The following is an 18959-nucleotide window of genomic DNA, read 5'->3' as shown; positions in this document are numbered from 1 at the left end:
AAAAAAAAGAAGGAAAAGGTTTGTGCGCCGCCCGGGAATCGAACCCGGGTCGCAAGAATGGGAATCTTGCATGATACCACTACACCAGCGGCGCTGTCGGTAGCGCTCCCGCCCCGCCGCCTCTCGGCCCCACTCGGGACCGCAGCACTCCGGCGGGGCCTGCAGCTTACCCGCCCTACACCGGCATTCCCACCCTGTTCTCCTCAGCAAGAGCGAATTGGGGCTCTGCGTGGACACCCCAGGAAAACGGGGGTGAGTGGGGAACCATCACCCAGCGGCGATGGAGCTCTGGAGGGATCCATCTGGAGCACAGGGATTCGGGGTTCAGCCCTTCCGAGCATAGAAAAGCTCGGGGATGTGCCCACGGGCACTTACAAACCCCAGGCAGGTGTCAGGTGGGGAGACTGGGACACAACCCTTACCGTGTGACAAGGCAGGTGACAGCCAGCGGTGGTGTCCCCGTGGGTCGGGTTGTATTTAGGCACGGTAATAGGGTTGGGGGAGTCATGTGGATGTGACTGTGCTGGGTGCACCCCTGTGGGGGACCCTGGGGCGTCTGGCACCCACCAGGGTCGGGCGCTGCTGTGCTTTCCTTGGGGGCACCCTCCTGCACCCCTCCCTCCCTGGCGAGCACTGTGGGCACGTGGCGGAAAGGCAAAGGTCACTCTCGTGGGGTGGCTTTGCAGCCCCCGGAGCCAGGCTGGAGCATTCAGGAGACCCCAGTGGGTTTGTCACATGGCCTCTCCCTAAAGCCTGGCTGCTGTCACCACCCAGCCCCGGGGGGTGGGGACGGGGACCGGCTCCGGGTCATGTGCCGGGTCTGCACCTCCCGCCACGTGGGGACACCTCGGCGGGACCTCCCCACTCCAAAGGTCACCGTGACGGCCGGGACGCGGCCCCCGCTCCGGCTTCCCGCGCTGCTCATGGGATGTGTGCGGCTCAGGGCTCGTCACAGCGCTGTCCCCGTGCGGGTGGCACCTCAGCCCCTGCCTCTGAACCCCCTCGATGTCCCCTGCCTGGGCCCTCTGTGTCCCAGGAGTGACCCCTACGTGTCCCCTGTGTGTGCCATGGCTCCTGTGTTCCGTCTCCTCAGTGTCCCCGTGCAGGTCCTTTCCGTGTCCCCTGAGTGCCTGTGCCATCTTGTGTCCCACATGCCTCCTGTGCCTTTTCCCCTACTTTGTCCCCTGCGTGTCCCAATGTCCCTTGTGTGCATTCCGTGTGTCCCGTGTGTGTCCTGTGTCTCCCACATGTCCCACATGTACTCTGTGTCCCGTTCATATCCCCTGCATGTGCCCATGTCCCACACATGTCCCCGTGTGTCCCCCGTGTGTTTCCTGCGCGCCCTCCACGTCCCACGTGTGTCCCTGACATGTCCGATGCATGTCCCAAGTGCGTCTCCACATCCCATGTCCTTTCCCTAAGGTCCCTGCATGTGTCCCATGAATGTCCCCACGTGTCCCAAACGTGTCTTGCATGTCTCCCTTGTGTGTCCTTGCACCCTGTGAGCGCCCCATATGTCCCCCCACGTGTACCCCGACACGTCCTGCATGTTTCCCCTCTGTGTCCCCACGTCCCACACACACCCTCAGTGTATTCCCTGAGTGTCCGCTGCGTGTCCCCACATCCCCTGTCTGCCATGAGCGTCCCCACATCCCATGTGAGTCCCCAGTGTGCCCTGCACGTGTCCCGTGTGTCCCCCGCACCTCCCGTGCGTGCCCCTGATGCGTCCCGCGTGTCCCCAGCGCGTCCCCACATCCCGCGCGTTTCCCCTTGTGTGTCCCGTGCGTGTCCCCTATGTGTCCCCACATGCCACGCACGTCCCTTACACACCCCGCATGTGTCACATGTGTCCCCGCACACCTCCCACATGTTCCCGCGACGTGTCCCGCGCGTGTCCCACGCGCCCCCCCCCCCCCGCACAGCCCCAGCCCCCCTGCGCGGTCCCCCGCCCCACGCGCGCCCCCCGCGCGGTCCCTTTAAGCGCGGGGGCGTGTCGCGGGGCCGCCCGGCCCGGCCCGGCCCGTTAAAGGCCCCGGAGAGGGGCGCGCTCGGCAGTGGTGCGGGGGCGCGGGGCCGGTGCGGGGCCGGTGCGGGCCCGCAGGATGTACACGCTGACGCGCGGGCCCAGCAAGCTCGCCACGCAGCGCCGCACAGGTACCGGGGGGCGCGGGGCCCGGGGGGCGCGGGGGGCCCCGTCCCGCCCCGCGTTGTCCCCTGACGCCCCGCGCCCCCCGCAGGTCCCACGCAGGCGGTGGAGAGCAGCAAGCTGGGCGAGCTGCGGGGGCGGCCGCAGCCCGGAGCGTGGCCCCCCGCCAGGTGAGCGCCGTGACCTTGGGAAGGGGACCGGCCCCGGGGCGGCCGCGGCGTGACCTTGGGAAGGGGAGCGGGGCGGCCGGGCCGCCCGGGGGACCGTGGAGGGGATCCCGGTGCCGCCGCTCGGTGCCGCCCGGAGCGGGGGTCGCAGCCGTCCCGGTGCCCGCACGGTCCCGCGCAGCGAGAACACGCGTGGCGTGGGCCGCCCCGCGGGGGGGCGCCGGGGCTGGCGCCGCTCCTCCTTCCCGGGGGCTGTCCCCAAAAACCGCGGGGATTGGGAGCGGTGGGGTCGCGCCAAGGAGGCGGCCCGGGGGGGTCCCGGTGCGGGGCAGAGCCGGGCCGGGCTGGGCTGGGCTTGTCCGACCCCCCCGCGCCGGCCCCGGGCACGGCCCCGATTGCACAAACCGGCGGCGGGGCCAGCGCCGTGGGACCGCCCGCCCCTGGCCGCGGCTCCGGCCACGCCACGCACCCACGCGGGACGGGCCGTGCCCCCTGCCCCCGAGGTGTGCCTGGGGGGACGCTTTGAGGTGACTCCCGGCGTCCACCAGCGGTACCTGGAGCTGCCGGGTGGGTGCCGGAGGGGATTCCAGCGCCTGGCAGGTGATGATGGATGTATCCCTAAGGTGACCCTTTCCTGGCTGGATGGCTGCAGGCAAAGCCCACTCAGCAGGGCTGCGGAACCCCTCCAGCTCTGCCCATCCCCTTCAGCTTCAAGAAATATATGAAAGACCCCCTGTCCAGCTCCCCTCCTTCCCTGTAGCTCACTGGAGGTGCTGCCTCCACACTCACTCTCCTGCTGCCTGGCAGTGCCCCTGGCTGTGGGGTCTGGGGGTCGCTGCCCTCCCCAGCCCCTGCCCACAGGTCCACGTGGGCTGCCTGCTCCCAAGGCCTGTCTCTCCTGCCCTCCAAACCCACTCCCGAGGCCCCTTAGACTTTGTCCCGCGAGGAACGTGGCTGTTGCAGGCACGTCCTCCCCCAGAGCTGGGCAGGAGGGCCAAAATACTGGAGTTTTACATTGAACATGCCCTCAAAATCTCATCCCAAGTTTTTCCTTTGGCTCTGTCTGGTGTTGCTGCTTCCAGACTGGGGCTGGTTTAAGTGCCACCCTCCCAAAGGGGGTCCTGGCTCTGAGGAAGCCTGACCTGCTCCTCATTGGCAGAGTTATGTCCCAGTCCTGGGGCACCTTGGGCACATGCTGGGGTCAGGGCTGCTCCCTTGATCCCAGTGCTCGATCTGCAGAGCATGGCATGTCCCCTGCCTTGTACCCGAGTAGATTTCACTTCCATTTTCCTGGTATTCCTGCAGTTTTGGTGGCAAATTCTTTATTTCAGAGACTGCACTTGGTGCTGGGCTGGAGGACAGGTGGGAGAGTGGAGGATGTGCTTTTCCCTGGGGAGCTCCCCTTTCCCCCCTCCTTGTGTCAGAACCCCTGTTCCCTTTCCCTGTCTGTCCCCTCCCTTGGGGACAGGGCTGGGTGGCTGCAGCTGTGCCCCTTGGCCTTGCTGGGGCTGTGGGGGAGTGTGCACAAAGTGGGGTAACTCAGGGCACCCAATCCTTTCTCTGAACCGGGATGGGAAGAGCTGCTGGCCCCCCTCACCCCTCCTTGCTTGTCTCCACAGCCCAGCCCAGAAACTCGTGTTCAACAGAGTGAATGGCAAGAGGCCACAGGTGCTGCTGCATCAGGTCTCAGCTCCTGAGGAGTGCTACACCCTGGCCCACGAGGAGAACGTCCGCTTCATCTATGAAGGTGAGGGCAGAGGGTCCCTGGGCAGCACCGGGGGGGGGGTTGGAGCGTGTGGAGCCCCTTCTGAGGCAGCTGCATCATCCTGGGAACATCACTGGTGCAGGGATGGAGTTGCCACCCTGGGGACCTGCCCTATCCTGTTCCACTCCTGCAGTCCCCCAGGCTGGGACACCCCCATCCCAAACCCACCCCCTGCCTGTCCCCCCAGCCTGGCAGCAGGTAGAGCAGCAGCTGGACGGCAGCCGGAGCGGGGACAGCGCCTGCGGCCCCGTGCAGTACGTGGAGAAAACCCCCAACCCCGGACTCAAAAGTGAGTGGGAACTGGTTGGGGCACTTTGGGGTACGCTGGGCTCAGCCTGCACCTGAGCAGGGCTGTGGTGGGAGGAGGAGGATGATCAGTGTGCTTGGGGAGCTGTTTAGGTTTGTCCTGCTGCTGCTGAGGCCACTCTGGGGGTCCTGGGCAGGGATAGCTGGCCTTGGCACTGTGGTGGGGATGTCCCACTGTGCCCCTTGGAGGAGCCCCAGCAAACAGGACTCGTGGTTGGTGACTCTTCTGGGATTCAGGCCTGCTCCAGCCACCAAGGTGTGCTCAGCACCATGCTGGACAGGAGCCTCCTGGTCCCATCGTGGGGACCTGCTTCTCCTGGGGCCAGCAGGACCAAGTGGACATGGGGACAACACTTCTCTGGTGGCAGCTGGAGTCAGGGCTGTGACTGCAGCCTGGGGGCTCCTGCAGTGGCCAAGAGCTCCCCAAGAAGAGAAGATCCCTGTAAACCCAGCCTGACCTGAGGACATGGTACAGGGGTGGGGAAGATTTGGAGGTGTCATTAGGTTGAGTATCAGGGAAAGGTTCTTCCCCCAGAGGGTGGTTGGCACTGAACAGGCTCCCCAGGACAGTGGTCGTGGCCCCAAGGCTGGCAGAGCAAAAGCTCTCAGGCACATGGGTGGGATTGTTGGGGTGTCTGTGCAGGGCCAGGAGCTGGACCTGATGATGCTTTTGTGTCCCTACTCAGGATATTCTGTGATTCCATGGTTATTTTTTCTGGTGGCTCAGGGTGAGCAACCTGGAGCTTTGCTCCTGCTCCAGCTGCTCCCCTCTCTCCCTCCCCTCTCTTTCAGACTTTGTTCCCATCGACCTGGAGGAGTGGTGGGCACAGCAATTTCTGGCCAAAATCGAGAACTGCTCATAAAAGGGAAGAAAAGGTTGCATTTGGTCTCTCTTTAAAAGAGAAAGGAAGCTGTGAGCACCTGGTCAGAGCCCAGAGTCGGTGGCGTTTTCCAACCACGTTTTTAAGATGCCCGGATTGGAGTGACCCCGGGACCGGACCACAGCCATGCCCGGCCACGTGCCTTCCCCGTGCCCGGAGGAGGAGCAGCCTGTGGCCCCAGCCAGGATTCCTTAAGTGCCAGTTCTTGGACCGCTGCAGCTCCTGCAGCCTCCAGCTCCCAGGGACACTTTGGTGCCGTGCTGGGGGCGAGGGAGCGGCTCCCCCCCTTGCAGCCCAGGCCCCGGGGAGGACAGTGGGGGCTGTAGCAGGACCGCCTGACAATAAAGAGCTGAAACTGCCTGTGGAGATGCACTTGGAGCATGGGCAGGGAAGCAGTGGGGTGGGGTGCAGCATCGTGCCCTGGAGAGGGGATGCTCCCAGGTGAGCCGTTGGCTGCTCTGGATTCAAGGGGCTCGGAGCATCTCCCTTGGAGCTGCATCCTCGTCCTGGGGCTGCCCCGTGTCCCAGAGCTCAGCCAAGGGCTGGTGCTGTCTTAGGTGATGTTTGTGACTGAGGGGGCACCTGCAGGGGGTTGAGCACCCTGGCTGTGGTTCAGAGCCAGGCTGCAGTGTGGAGGTGGGGAAGGCTACAGGAATGAGGGCACCATGGAGCCCAGAAGTCATTTTGAGCCCCAAGTTCAAGGTTTTCCCCTCACCCATGGTCGTTTGGGGGAGGCTAAGAGAGGACAGTTGTGGTGGAAAGGATAGGGACACCAACTACTGCTTCCACACAAAAACTCCTCAGCCCATGGGCTTTTCCAGGCCAGACTGAGGTCTTCCAGTTCTGGTTTTGTTGGACACCCCCCTTCCCTCACGTCCTTTTCCCCAAAGGGGAGATCAGGAGGCCAGCACAGCCTGAGCAGAGTCTGACTCCAAAGGAGGCCAGGAAACACCCACTGGAAAAAAAAATCGTTTTTATTATTCCTATGATGGGAATAACAACCACACTGCAGCCAGCAGGGAGTAGCAGCTGCCTGGGACCTGTGATGCTTCTCCCCCCTGGGAGGCCAGAGAAGTGCCAACAGCAGCCTGACCCTGGCAGCACCTGTCTGGTGAGCTCCTGGTCCTCTCTGCCAGGTGACCATTCCTGGTCCTGCTGCCTGCCCTGGCACTGTGGCTGTGACTTGAAATCGGGAGCAGCACCATGCACAGCCAGCAGCGCCTGCCCTGGTGACAGGGAGGGTGTTACAGTCCTGGGTGACAGGGGAATGCTGCTTCCTTAAGCCTTTCTTCCTTCAGGGCAGGATGGCCCCAGGGAGGGAGGGCTGGGGTGAGGGGATGCCATCTGTGAATGGACTCCTCTCACCCCAGCTCTGTCACAGGCACTATGGGGGTTATTTGCCTCTGTGTACCCCCCCCACCCCAGCACCAAGGGTCACCAGTACCCTAACAGGACATGTACTGTTACTGCTGTGCTCAGGGCACTGCCAGCCTGTGGCAATTTGGCATCTCACCCCCTGCAACCCCCACATTCCCACTGCTCCCTGTCCCAGGCAAAACCTAGAGGGCTCTGCTCTATGTCCCTTTCCAGAAAAAAAATTAAAAAAACCAGGTACTGGGAGTCTCAGCACTTTGCTGGTGGCTCCAGGCACCCTTCCAGCAGAAAGCATCTCCCCTTCCCTGCCCAGGGAGGTCGCTGGTGCTGGGAGTCCCCCCTGCACGGTGCCCTGGCAGTGGCTGGCTCTCCTGCCCAGCGGGATGATCCCAGGGAGCAATCCCTCCCTGCCAGCAGCTCCAAAGGGCTACAAGGTGTCCAGGGATGCCATTCACCTGCTGGCTGCTTGCTAATAAAAACACACATCGTTAAGATCCGGGGAAATTCTTAGTAACATGATGCACCATCGTTCTGAACAACAACATTAGGCAAAGGGAAAAAAATGGAACAGGAAGGAATGAGTCAGTCACGGGGAAAAGAACAAAAACCCAACCCAAAAATGTAACCCAACCCCTGACAATGCAATCACTGGGAGGGAATCAGCCCCCCTCTCCATAAATATTAATTAGTTATGTGCAATTGTGTGTAGTACTATAGTGCAAATAGCTCTGCATTGATCTTGGGGCAGCAGCCAGAGGGGCTGCCCCAGGTGACACAGGGACTAGTTAAGGACAGACAAGAATCAACACGGATTTCCAACAAACAAACAAAAAAAAAAAAAGCAACCCAACCACTGGGAAACGCTAAAAAGAAATCCCAGTTGCTGCCTCTGACTGGGCACAGGCAGGGCTGGGCAGTGCTGGTGCCCAGCAGCATCCCGGGGCTGGGCAGAGGCAGGACAGGGCCTTCACTCCCTGCCTGCTGCTGGAACAGAGGATGGGGATGAGGAGGGGGATGTGGGACAGGAATGCTCTGGTTGGAGCTGTGTGGGACATAAGGGGTGAGCTCAGCAGGACGTGGGCACAGCCAGGGCCTGTGGCTGCACAGCACAGTGTGGTGCAGTGCTGCTGACAAACCCCTGCACGGGCACAACACTGAGCCCAGCAGCGTCCCTGCGCACCCTGTGGTGCTTCACATGCCTCCCACTGAGCACAGCCACGCCCACGGGCACCCTGTGAAATCCCACTGAGCACAGCAGTGTCCCCAGGGACCCTGTGGCACCTCTCACAGAGCCCAGCAGTCCCTGGGCACCCCTCACCCACCGCAGCCTCCAGCCCAGGCTCTGGCTCTCCAGTCATGCCCATCACGTGCTGTTCCAGGGGCTGAGCTCCAGGCATTGCTCCAGCACCATGTCCTACCTCTCACCCAGTGCCAGCTCCTGGCACCACACAGCTCCCCTTGCATGGCTGGGGTCGGTGCCAGCTCCTCAGGCCAGGCTTGGCAAGCAGCAGGAGGAGACAAGAGTTTTCCCAAGCACTTAAAGGAGACGCAGCCTCCTCTGTCCCACACCAGGTAGGGGCCAGACAGGAGCTGTGCAGTATCCCTCCAGCTGGACACAAAGTGCTTCTAGGGGCAATCCTGGTGACCCCAGGGACGGTTTGGACCTAAGCTATGTGACAGCCTCCTGCTAAACCACGAGCAACCACCAAACGACACATCGACATGCGGGCGAGGATCACGAACCGGGCGTGAGCGATGGGCAGGGAAGAGGGGAGCAGGGAGACAGACACCCCGCTCCTCCTCTGCCAGCCCAGGCCCAACACCCCTCTCCACCCATCCAGGCTCCTCCCAGCTGTTTGGGCAGGTTTTTTTGCTGTGTGGGTGGGATGACGGTTGGAGAGTGGCAGTGTCTCGTGCACACACACACACACAGACTGCGGCAGTCCCGGTGATCCCGGTGATCCCGGCAGCAGGAGGAAACGCCGCCATCCTCTCCCCCCTTCCCCGGTGAAAAGTTTTACATTTATACAGTATTTAAGACACGCTGATATATAAATTACTGTCTCTATATATACTATGTATAGGCTGGGGGCCAGTCCATGAGGAAGGGCACCGGGGGCTCATTTCCCTCTGTCCTCTGTGTAGTGCTGGAAGCGGGTGAAGCTCATGAAGACCTGCTCCAGGGAGATCTGGCTCACCGAGTAGTCTTCCAAATGATACTTCTCTTTGGCTTTCTCCAGGGCCCCAAAGACCTGCAAGGGAGGGCACAGACATTAGGGCAGGGGGACTGGGCATGGGGGACCCCCAGGCTGTGATAGGGAAAGCAGAGGAAGCCTTTTATCTCCAGGGGGACCTGTGGAAGTGACACCTTCCCTGGCAGGAGGGTGGGGGGATGGAGGAGGATTCTTTAGCAGAGTACTTGACTCCATTTAAAAATAAAGGCTGTGTATATGAACCTTTCACATAGTTATATAAGATAAATGAGTATATATGTAAATAATATACATAAACATAATATATGGAAAATATTTACACAATCTTAAAAAAAACCTACATACCATACTATATACACACATATATATACTATATACATAACTACCTGTGTATAGCATAGCTAGTTTATATATAGCTATAATATCTAAAATATTTATAAATACAAATACACATATATATTTCTAAACTATAGCTTTTATATAATCTATATACTATGTGCTCTCTGTATAGCCTATATATATTTGATACAATATATATAGGTGATATATATATACTCTATACAGAGTATCACTATACACTATATAGAGTATATAGAACATATAGAGTGTACAATATACAGATAAATAGAACTATATATACTATATAGTGTTTATAGTATATAGTGTATGTATATAGTATATAGTGTATATGTATACAGTATACAGTATATAACATATTGTAATGTATATAATATATAAGTACATAATATAGTGTATATGCACAATATATACACTGTTTATACTGTGTATAATATACAGATATGTAAAAACCTATATATACCTATATTCTGCATATGAAAACAATCTGTATACTATGTATATCTCTGTATACATGTATTTATATATAGACAGTGTACATATAGGCTGATGGTATATACAGAGATAGATAATATATATCAGTATATACTATGTATACACTACGTATATATGGAGTATATAACTATCTATGTACATTCTATGCAGATGGTTACATACTATACTTACTATATATATATATATATATATATGCATATTTGCAGACCCATGGGGTTTTATCTGTATCCCTGGGCTGGGATCCTCTAGGGTCAATGGTTGGGTGAAGCCATTGCCCACAGCCCTGGTGGGACCACACAGTGCCACCCAAACCTGGGGTGCCAGGGCGCTCCTGGGCCGAGGGACAGGAGCAGGGAGGTGCCCACCCATGCCATGTTCCCCACAGGGATATCAGGGTGGGAGTGATGTCTACTAAAAGCAAAGCACTGAGAGCACGCAAAGGGGCAGGAGGAGGGTTGCCTCCTCCTGCAACCAGGGAATTTGCTCCAGCACCCCCTTACCTGTGCCCAGCTGAGGTTCTTGTTGGTCAAGTGGTAATGCACCATGCCCTGGTGCTCGTGCTTCAGGACACTGCCTGGGGGGGACAAGCAAGGAGAGGCTCTGGGTTAGGGAATGTGCTGAAGCTCACACCCAGCACCCTGCCCTCCCTCCAAGGGCTCACAGTACCTGGGAAAGTCTTCTCCACGAAGGCCTTAAAGGCGAGCAGCTCGCCCTCCTCCTCGCTTCGTGTCTTGGCCAGCAAGGTGTAGCCACTGCCAAACTTGCTTTTGAGGTGCTGGGGGCTGCCCAGGCACTTGAACTGCCCGTTCACCATGATGGCCAGGCGCGTGCACAGCGCCTCGCACTCCTCCATGCTGCAGGAGGGAGACGACTCGTTCAGAGAATCGTGGAATGGTTTGGGTTGGAAGAGACCTTAATGCTCATCTAGTCCCACCCCCTGTCATGGGCAAAGACAGCTTACACTAGACCAGGTTGCTCAGAGCTTCATCTAACCTGGCCTTGAACACTTCCAGGGATGGGGCAGCCACAGCTTCTCTGGGCATGTAAGCACCAGGACACAACAGCCTAAGTTTCTGGGAAGTGGCTGGAGGTGTATTCCCTCCTCTTTGGGCTTTTGGAGGGAGATTTAGGTAAAGCCAGCCCCTGGCTGCAGACAGGGACTGCCCACCCACCAGGCTCTGGAGTTGGGTCCCATCCCTCAGACCTGGCCACTCTCCCTGATCTCTCATGCCGAGCCCTGCCCAGCCAAGTGTCACCTGTGGGAGGTGAAGATGATGGATTTGCCACACTCCCGCGTCCGTGTCACCGCGTCCCAGAGCAAACGCCGGGCCACGGGGTCCATGCCGGTGGAGGGCTCATCCAGGAAGATCACGGGGGGACCACCAATGAGGGCAATGCCAGCACTGAGCTTCCGCTTGTTACCACCACTGCAGAGCAATCACAGGACCATCACAGTCGGAAACAACCTCCAAGATCATCCAGGCGACCGAAAATGGGAGATGGGTATGGGGACAGAGATCCAGCACGAGCACAGGGAGCACCGGGGCAGCGGACATGGGGTTTGCCCGAGGCTCTCTCACCTGTAGGTCCTCACGAGCTTGTCGGCGTGGGGCTCGAGGAGCAGCCCCCGCAGCATGTTCTCCACGCAGCTGCCGCTGTAGCGCTCGGGGATGCCGCGCAGCCGCGCGTACATGCTCAGCGTCTCGCGGCCCGTCATGTGCTCCAGCAGGGCATCGAACTGCGGGCAGTACCCGATCCGCTGCTGCACCTTGGGGCGAGAGGAACCCGAGGGAATCAGCTCACAGGCACGTCTCCTGGGCACTCACAGGGCTTTGCTGCTCCTCAGTGAAAGATGGGGGCTGAGTCACAGCTCCGAAATCACAGGTGGAATGAGATGGAAAAGCTCCTGTTGCTGGAACAGCCGGGCTGGCAGGGACGGACGCAGACAACTCTGGGTGGCAACTGGGTGGCCTCACACTGCCCTCTCCCAAGCTGGTTCCTCACTGTGAGGGACCACTGTGGGATTTCCAGGCTCTCAGGAGAAGGAAAGTGCTGGAGGGTTGGTACCTCCGCCATGTCCTGGTCCTCTCCAAGGACAAGAGCGTGACAGAAGGCAGCTCCTTCTGGAGGCAGGGAATCAATCTGGGCCATGCTTTCAGGGCAGACCCTTCCTATGTTCTCCATGCTTGACCTTGTCTGGGGTCCCATTCACTTATGGGTTGGCCTCAGTGATCCTTGTGGGTCCCTTCCAACTCAAAATATTCTGTGAAATCTGTGACAGTGGTAGAGGAATCCCGGGATGGAACTGAAAACCCTGCTCATTTATTTTCCAAACAGAGTGGGTTACTCCCAAGGAGTCCTCTAGCAGGGGTCTGGAAAGGTTTGACCTACTTGCTTTAGAGAGACCATTTTCCAGTTGTGATCAGTGACTCACATTTTACACATTTCCAACTATGGAGCAAAACCTTTGATGAAGGGTTTGCCCCCCTCACAAGTTTTGGCTTCCATTTGTATCACATCTCTGATTCCAGTGGAGAGGGGACTGCTTCCACATGACCAGATATCCCTGAGATATTGCCACCCCTGGAACTAAAACCACGTCCTCCATGGAGGCACCTGTGAGGTGGTTCAGCCCAGCCAGGCACAGGACTGTCTGCAACACTGCCCTCTGCCCCTGCAGCCCTCGGTACCTTCTTGATGTTGGCCAGGATGCTGTGCCCATCCACAAAGGCGTCCCCTGACGTGATGCTCTCGTCACCAGTCAGCATCTTGAAGGTGGTGGTTTTGCCTGCTCCATTGAAGCCAAGGAGGCCAAAGCATTCCCCTTTGCTGACGGCCAAGGAGATCCTGTCCACTGCCAGCAGGGACTCCTGGCTGTCATAGACCTGGTGGGGACAAACCCAAAGCCACATGTCACCACCTGATGGCACGGCAAGGCAAGGGGTGGTTTTGCCAGCCCCAGGAGGACACAGCTCAGCTGGCAGCAGGATGCTCAGGGACACGTTCTTCTCACCTTGGTGAGCTCCTTGATGACCAGAGGGCTGCTGAGAGATGACAGCAGTTCTGGTGGCGACTCTAAGACCTTCTTCCTCTCGTCTGCCACGTCCCTGTCCTCTGGCAGCACAGACACCCGGTTCAGCAGTGCCACCTGAACACACGGGGAAGACACACCCTGTGTCACCTGTCTGCTGGGGGACAAATGGGTTCCTCCAGTGTCCCCAACCCCAGCAGGACCCATCCCTTCCATCAGCCACCTCTGGGGATGCCTCACTCCCTTTCCCAACCCATAAACTCAGCCCCTCCGAGCAACCTGCTCCAGCGATGCTCCCTGGGAAGATGATTCGGGTGAAGAAGGCCTGCCTCCAGCTCACATGGACTCCTGGGCTGGGCTGGGAGGGCCCCTCACTGCTCCCTCCCACGTGCCCTCTGCTCACCCATTTCCGCCGCCTGCAGATGCCACAGACCAGAGTTCTCAGTCTCCAGAGAAGGTTTGTCTCGATGAGGAAGAGGAGGAAGAGGAAGGAGAAACCCTGGACGGCCAAGGAGGTCAGGTATCGCCCGATCCCAGGCGTCTCCCAGGAAAAGTAGTTCATCTGATAACTGATATCTGAGGAGGGATGGAACAAAATCAACACCTGGATCAATCCACACTCAGGGGAGGAGCAGATAAGCTTCAGAGGAAGCTGTGAGCCCAAGGGTTTGCCAGACTCCTCTCCATCCTCTCCTGCCCATAGCTCTTTCCAACACTTCCCACAAGAGGATTTGGGTCTGGAAGGGATCTGGCAGGAGATATGCAGAGGACACTAATCCTGGGATTTTTTAACTTGCCTATGAAACTTTCCCTAGCCCTCATTTTCCTCCAAATCATGAGTAAGGAAAAGATTCCTTAATTGGATCACCTATGAGTGTCAAACACTGCCCAGTTTTTGCTTTAAAATGGTACCTGGGGCTACTCCCCTGCTCAGCTCCACCACCCACCCCACAGAGACCCCCAGTGTGGCCATGGTGGGTTGGCCAGGTGAGGACCAACACGGGGAGACTCACTGAAGGCCTTGCAGATGAAAATGGCTTCAACAGAGGAGGTGCAGAACTGAATGAACTCGTAGTTCTGGTAGAAGTCACTGATGCACTGGCCCAAGCAGTAATTGGGTAAGACAAGGAAGACTTTGTCCAGGGTTTTGGAGAGATCCACCAAGCCCAGCTCTGAAAGAGGAGCACAGGAAGATCAGCTGATTGGAGGTGGCTGGGTTGGGAGAAAGACACTGATACTGCCAAGTTCAGAAAGAAACCAAACATATTTTATCACGTTTAATGGGTGGGAATGGACTGTTGAAGGGTTTTACTGCCAGTGTGGGGACAGCCCTGGGGTGACAGAGTTCCCTTGGGGGTTGGACCTTCCTGGTGATGGCTGGGCAGGTACAGAGGGCAGTGACCCACCTGGGATGCTCATGATGGTGACAGCGAGGAATGTGGCGGTGCCCGACAGGATGTTGAAGATGGTGAGTCGGGTGTAGGCCGTGGCTGCCACTGAGAAGAAGAAGCTGAGGAGGTACATGAGGGGGATGATGGCCCAGCCATAAAGGAGGAAGATCAGCATCACATCAACGAGGTGGTTGTCTTGGGTGAAGGCTTGCACATCAAAGGCTTGGAAGATCACCTGGGGCACAGCAGTGTGGGGAGAACGCACGTTTGGGTTAACCTCAAGCGACATCTCCTTGTCCCAGCAGTGCAGGGACTGGGGTAACAGCAGCACTGCACTGACCCAGAGAATCCCTCAGGGATGGGTCCTACCAGCAGCCTGGGCTTGCCCCCAGGGATGGGTCCTACCAGCAGCCTGGGCTTGCCCCCAGGGAAGCCCTTTCTGCAGACTGGGATGCAGAAGGGCAGATGTGGGAAATTCCTCTCCAAGCTCCAATGGATTTAACATTTCCTAGTGCCCATAGCCAAGTATGCAGGTGCCAGAGGCTGCAGTCAACTGCCCCAGCTGGCTGGCCTCAGTTCCCAGCAGGACCAAGGGACAGCTTTCTTGCTGGTCCTTTCTACTGAGACAACACCAGTGGCCTCATCCTTTTCCCTGCACCCACACACATCCCAGAAGAGCAGCACCAGCGCTCCCACCAACAGGGAGGGCATCAGGGCAACTCACCAGCATCAGAGCACAAGGGATGAGGAAGTTGATGATGTCCCAGAGCAAGGCAGAAAGCCAGAAGTTGACCACGTAGACGCCGCTGACGAACTGGACGTGCTTGGCCTTGATGGCCCGCTCGCTGACCAGCAGCAGCGCGAAGGTGCTGGCGAGAGAGGCCATCCCGTACAGCAGGTTGATGGCAATGGCAAACCCAGTCTGGCCTCTGTGGGGACAGAGGGGACAGAGGTGAGGGCAGGGACACCTCGGGAAACCAACGCTGAGGCCACACAGGGATGGCACAGAATCACAGAACATCCCAAGGTAAGGGACGCACAAGGATCATCAAGTCCAACTCCTGGACCTGCACGGGACACCCCAACAATCCCACCCTGTGCCTGAGAGCATTGTCCAAACACTCCTTGAGCTCTGACAGGTTTGGAGCTGTGCCCACTGTCCTGGGGAGCCTGTTCCAGTATCTGACCACCCTCTGGGGAAAGAACCTCTTCCTGATGTCCAGCCTAATCCTGCCCTGACACAGCTCCAGCCATTCCCTCGGTTCCTGTCACTGGTCACAGAGAGCAGATATTGGTGCTGCCCCTCTGCTGCCCCTCATGAGGAAGCTGTGGCCAGCACACCCACACCAGGCTTCTTGCAGAGGAGAAGCAGCTGGAAGAAGTCAGAAGCTAGAAGAAGCTGGCTATGCTCCCCCAGCATGCCAAATAAATACCCCAGTGAGACGAGCATCTCCCAGACACAGCCCACCCTGCACAGCCCACCACAAACCTTCACCCTGCCCTGGAGAGGTCCCATGCATGGTCTCTCTGAACAGAAGAGGTTCAGAGACCCTGGATGTGGGATTTTGTGAAGTGGACAGCCACACAGCCCCCCTGCTCTGAGCTCCCAGGGAAAACCAACCCCAACCAGTATCTCGAGGGGAATACCCCAACCTCTGAGACGTGTCTGTGGGGTGATGTGGCTGACAAGCTCAGACAGGTAAGTCACCTCCACAGCTTTGTTCCTTTGACCTCCTGAGTGTAATCACAGCTACATTTGGGTCTGAGAAGCTCCAGCCTGGCCCCAGTACAACCTCCACTGACCCCAGTACAACCAAGCCACCCAGCACCCACAGGAGCCACGGGCCCCAGCAGGAAGGTGAGCGCTGTGCCATCACACATACTCCATGAGCTGGTCCTTGGCCTTCTCGGTGATGTTGCGGGGCTGGGGGTAGTTGGTGACGGTGATGGAGGCGTTGGGGCCCGCCAGCACCCTGAGGACAGCGTTGTCAGCCAGCATGAGGGCGGTGGCCGGGGAGTGGTAGGCCTGGTTGTTGAAGAGCGCCGTCACCACCGTGCGGTTCCCGGCCCCCTCGAAGGAGGCGGCTGCGATGTAGTGCTCGTTGAAGGCCCCCCCTTCCTCGGAGGCCCGTGAGATGAGGTACTCCTCCAGCCCACCTGCCAAACACACCGCTGTCAGGAGCAAGTCCATCACAGGAGGATTAACTGGGGCCAACTGGAAAAGACCCCAGGCACCCCAGCCCTGGTGGCCCACCCTAGACCTGATCACAGAAACACAGATCCATGGAATCTCCTAGTTGGAAGGGATCTATGGGGATCCATCAGGTCCAACTCCTGTCCCTGCACAGGACACCCCAACAATCCCACAACAATCCCCGAGAGTGTTGTCCAAACACTCCTTGAGCTCTGCCAGGTTTGGGGCTGTGACCGCTGCCCTGGGCAGCCTGTTCCAGTGGCCTCAAAAAGGGTTCTGGAGAAGGCAGCTCCGCCGCTCAGGTGAGGAGGGGTCTTGCCAACGCTGGGACACCCCCACAGGAGCGGATACACGGCAACGCATCGGATACGCCACGGCTCGGACCTAAACCACCTGCACCAGCGGCTCCCCCTGCTCCATGGGCGGTCCCTGAGCCCTCACCCAGCACCTCCAGCGGCGACTGGCGCTGAGCATCCAGCAGCTCCACGTACTGCTCCGCCAGCCTCTGGGATAGCCCCGCGCCGCCCGGCACCGAGAAAGGCACGACGGTCTGGCCGTAGGGCTCCAGTGTCAGCCGCAGCTGGGACGAGTCCCGCGGGCCTGGGAAGGTCTTGGCCACGATGAGGGCGAAGGCAGTGAAGATGAGAGGCACCAGGAACTGCGCCGCCACCATCTTCCAGTTGCGCCAGCTGTACATGGCTCGCTTCATGAACATGGCATAGAACTGCTGGCAGCACAGGTAGAACTGCCAGGGGAGAGGTCAGGTCAAGGCCAGCCCTGCCGGCTGTGGACACGTCACCCCACGCAGCTGATGGGGAAGCGACCCCAAAACCACCCCCCATCCTGCATGCACCCCTCCAGCCTGCAGCAGGGTCTGCTCTCAGCCAAGCCTGTCAAAGGATTAGCAGGGCAGCTGCCTGGCTCCAGCACATCCGACTCCCCGGCTTCTGAAGGAGACACAGCCACTTTGGGATCTCAGGTGTTAAAAGCAGCATCAGCCATGACCTTTACCTTCCTCCACCTCCCAGCATTTAAGGTTCACAAAGAGGATTACTGTGGGGCGGTTGCTGCTGAGCGGTCAGGAATGCCCAGCCCAGCCCCTGCCAGCACTTTCTCTGCTTTTCAAACCCTGCAACATCCTTCTCCCCCTCTGCCTTTGAGATGTGCCCTTGAGAAGACAAGGGATATTTATCACAGACACAGAGGCAGCGGGGTATGAAGGGTTGCGTGGGATCTGGGACACAAGCCTAGCGAGGGAAGGAAGATGGATTTTCAACTCCAGCGATGGAGCAACGGCAGGTGAAAGCCACTTTAGACCACCTGGCGTACCCTGAAGAGCAATTCTGTAGACGCCAAGATTACCACAAAGAGGATAGCAGTGACCAATCCCCCCAACCCTAAAAATCATTTGACCCAACAACACAGATTTCAGCTTGATTTTCCAATTTCAAGCCACGTGCCATGAGACCAGCCATGGGGGAGGCTCTACCTGGTAACCCTGCTCCAAACCCTCTTCACAAGCCCCCTCCCTGTTCCTGCTGCAGTGCCCCACCAGTGCTCACCCCGGTGTTGAGCTTGATGCTGGAGCAGTCCTCGGTGATGAGCGCCCCGCTGTCGTCCGTCATGTCCGTCATGCCACTCAGGCTGCTCGAATCATCCATGGCCCAGTCGTTGGAGCGTCTCTCGTGCTGGTACTGGAGAGCAGGCAGCTGGATGGCCTGGATATCCATGCTGGAGTCCACCAGCTTCCCAACCCTGCGCCAGGAGGGACAGCAGGTGATGCAATACAAGCCCAGGCCGGATCAAGCTGTTCTGAGCTGAGGAAACCAAACCCGAGGCAGCAAAACCCAACCTGTGCCCCAAGCAGCTGTTAGGACATCACCAAAGCACAGGGGGATGGGTCATCCCTCATTCCTACCTCAGGAAAACCTCCTCCATGGTGGTGACCGAGGCGCCGTAGCTGGCGATGCCCAGCTCCTCCCGCCTGTGCTCCAGCTCTGTGAACAGGGCCTCGAACCTGAGTGGAGAAGGGAGATGTTAGACACTGATGCTCATGAGAGGGGGCACTCAGGGGTACAGACCCTCTGGGAATCAGCCCTGCAGCTGGTTTAAGTCTTACAGTCGCCTCCAGGGCTGCCTGTGGCACTGAGCACCCCTCTGCCCCCAAAAGCAGCTTGTGAACTCCATCAGTTGCTCTTTCTTGCTTCAGCTATCACAGAATCATGGAAACACAGAAGGGTTTGAGTTTGGAATGGACCTCAAAAACCATCTCATTCCAAACCTCCTGCCATGGGCAGGGACACCTTCCACTAGCCCAGGTTGCTTCAAGCCCTGTCCAACCTGGCCTTGGACACTTCCAGGGATCCAGGGGCAGCCACAGCTTCTCTGGGCAACCTGTGCCAGGGCCTGCCCACCCTCACAGGGAAGAATTCCTTCCCAATAACCAATCTGAATCTCCCCTTTTTCAGCTTAAAGCCATTCCCTCTTGTCCTGTCACTCCAGGCCCTTGTCCCCAGTCCCTCTCCAGCTCTCCTGGAGCCCCTTTAGGCCCTGCAAGGGGCTCTCAGGTCTCCCTGGAGCCTCCTCTTCTCCAGGTGAACCCCCTCAGCTCTCCCAGCCTGGAGATAAGTGTGTGTCCC

At 58.4% G+C, this 18959-nt stretch overlaps 2 protein-coding genes and 1 non-coding gene across 4 annotated transcripts in view; 1 reads left to right on the top strand and 2 right to left on the bottom strand.

Annotated features, from left to right (window-relative positions):
• Positions 1-23: 23 nt before the first annotated feature.
• Positions 24-94, bottom strand: TRNAG-CCC. Its single transcript has one exon. It is a non-coding gene; the product is annotated as a tRNA-Gly (tRNA).
• Positions 95-2046: 1952 nt separating this feature from the next.
• MCRIP2 (MAPK regulated corepressor interacting protein 2) lies at positions 2047-5625 on the top strand. Its single transcript, XM_027889617.1, has 5 exons — positions 2047-2154; positions 2238-2316; positions 3933-4060; positions 4266-4367; positions 5177-5625. Exons 1-5 carry the CDS (start codon positions 2103-2105, stop codon positions 5245-5247), a joined length of 432 nt encoding a protein of 143 aa, XP_027745418.1. The 5' UTR covers positions 2047-2102; the 3' UTR covers positions 5248-5625.
• A 1314-nt stretch (positions 5626-6939) lies between these two features.
• Positions 6940-18959, bottom strand: part of ABCA3 (ATP binding cassette subfamily A member 3) — a 31184-nt gene continuing 19164 nt past the window's right edge. Inside the window, exons 17-32 of one of the 2 annotated variants that reach the window (XR_003571853.1) lie at positions 18239-18337; positions 17883-18075; positions 16762-17065; positions 16010-16283; positions 14851-15055; positions 14142-14361; positions 13749-13907; positions 13139-13311; positions 12718-12852; positions 12395-12589; positions 11285-11472; positions 10961-11131; positions 10371-10558; positions 10205-10278; positions 7951-8891; positions 6940-7920 (exon numbers count right to left, since the gene is read on the bottom strand). Coding sequence is in view for 1 of the 2 variants with exons in the window: in XM_027889613.1 (XP_027745414.1) it covers positions 8760-8891; positions 10205-10278; positions 10371-10558; positions 10961-11131; positions 11285-11472; positions 12395-12589; positions 12718-12852; positions 13139-13311; positions 13749-13907; positions 14142-14361; positions 14851-15055; positions 16010-16283; positions 16762-17065; positions 17883-18075; positions 18239-18337 (2710 nt within the window). In the remaining variant the exon portion in view is untranslated. Of the gene's footprint in view, positions 8892-10204; positions 10279-10370; positions 10559-10960; positions 11132-11284; positions 11473-12394; positions 12590-12717; positions 12853-13138; positions 13312-13748; positions 13908-14141; positions 14362-14850; positions 15056-16009; positions 16284-16761; positions 17066-17882; positions 18076-18238; positions 18338-18959 lie in introns of both variants that reach the window. The other variant, XM_027889613.1, reaches the window with a different exon arrangement.

The sequence above is a fragment of the Empidonax traillii genome, unplaced genomic scaffold, assembly GCF_003031625.1.
Source record: "Empidonax traillii isolate 1590-97213 ecotype Southwest subspecies unplaced genomic scaffold, ASM303162v1 scaffold267:size678996, whole genome shotgun sequence".
NCBI classification, from domain to species: Eukaryota; Metazoa; Chordata; class Aves; order Passeriformes; family Tyrannidae; genus Empidonax; species Empidonax traillii.
This window is presented reverse-complemented; position numbering and strand designations above follow the sequence as displayed.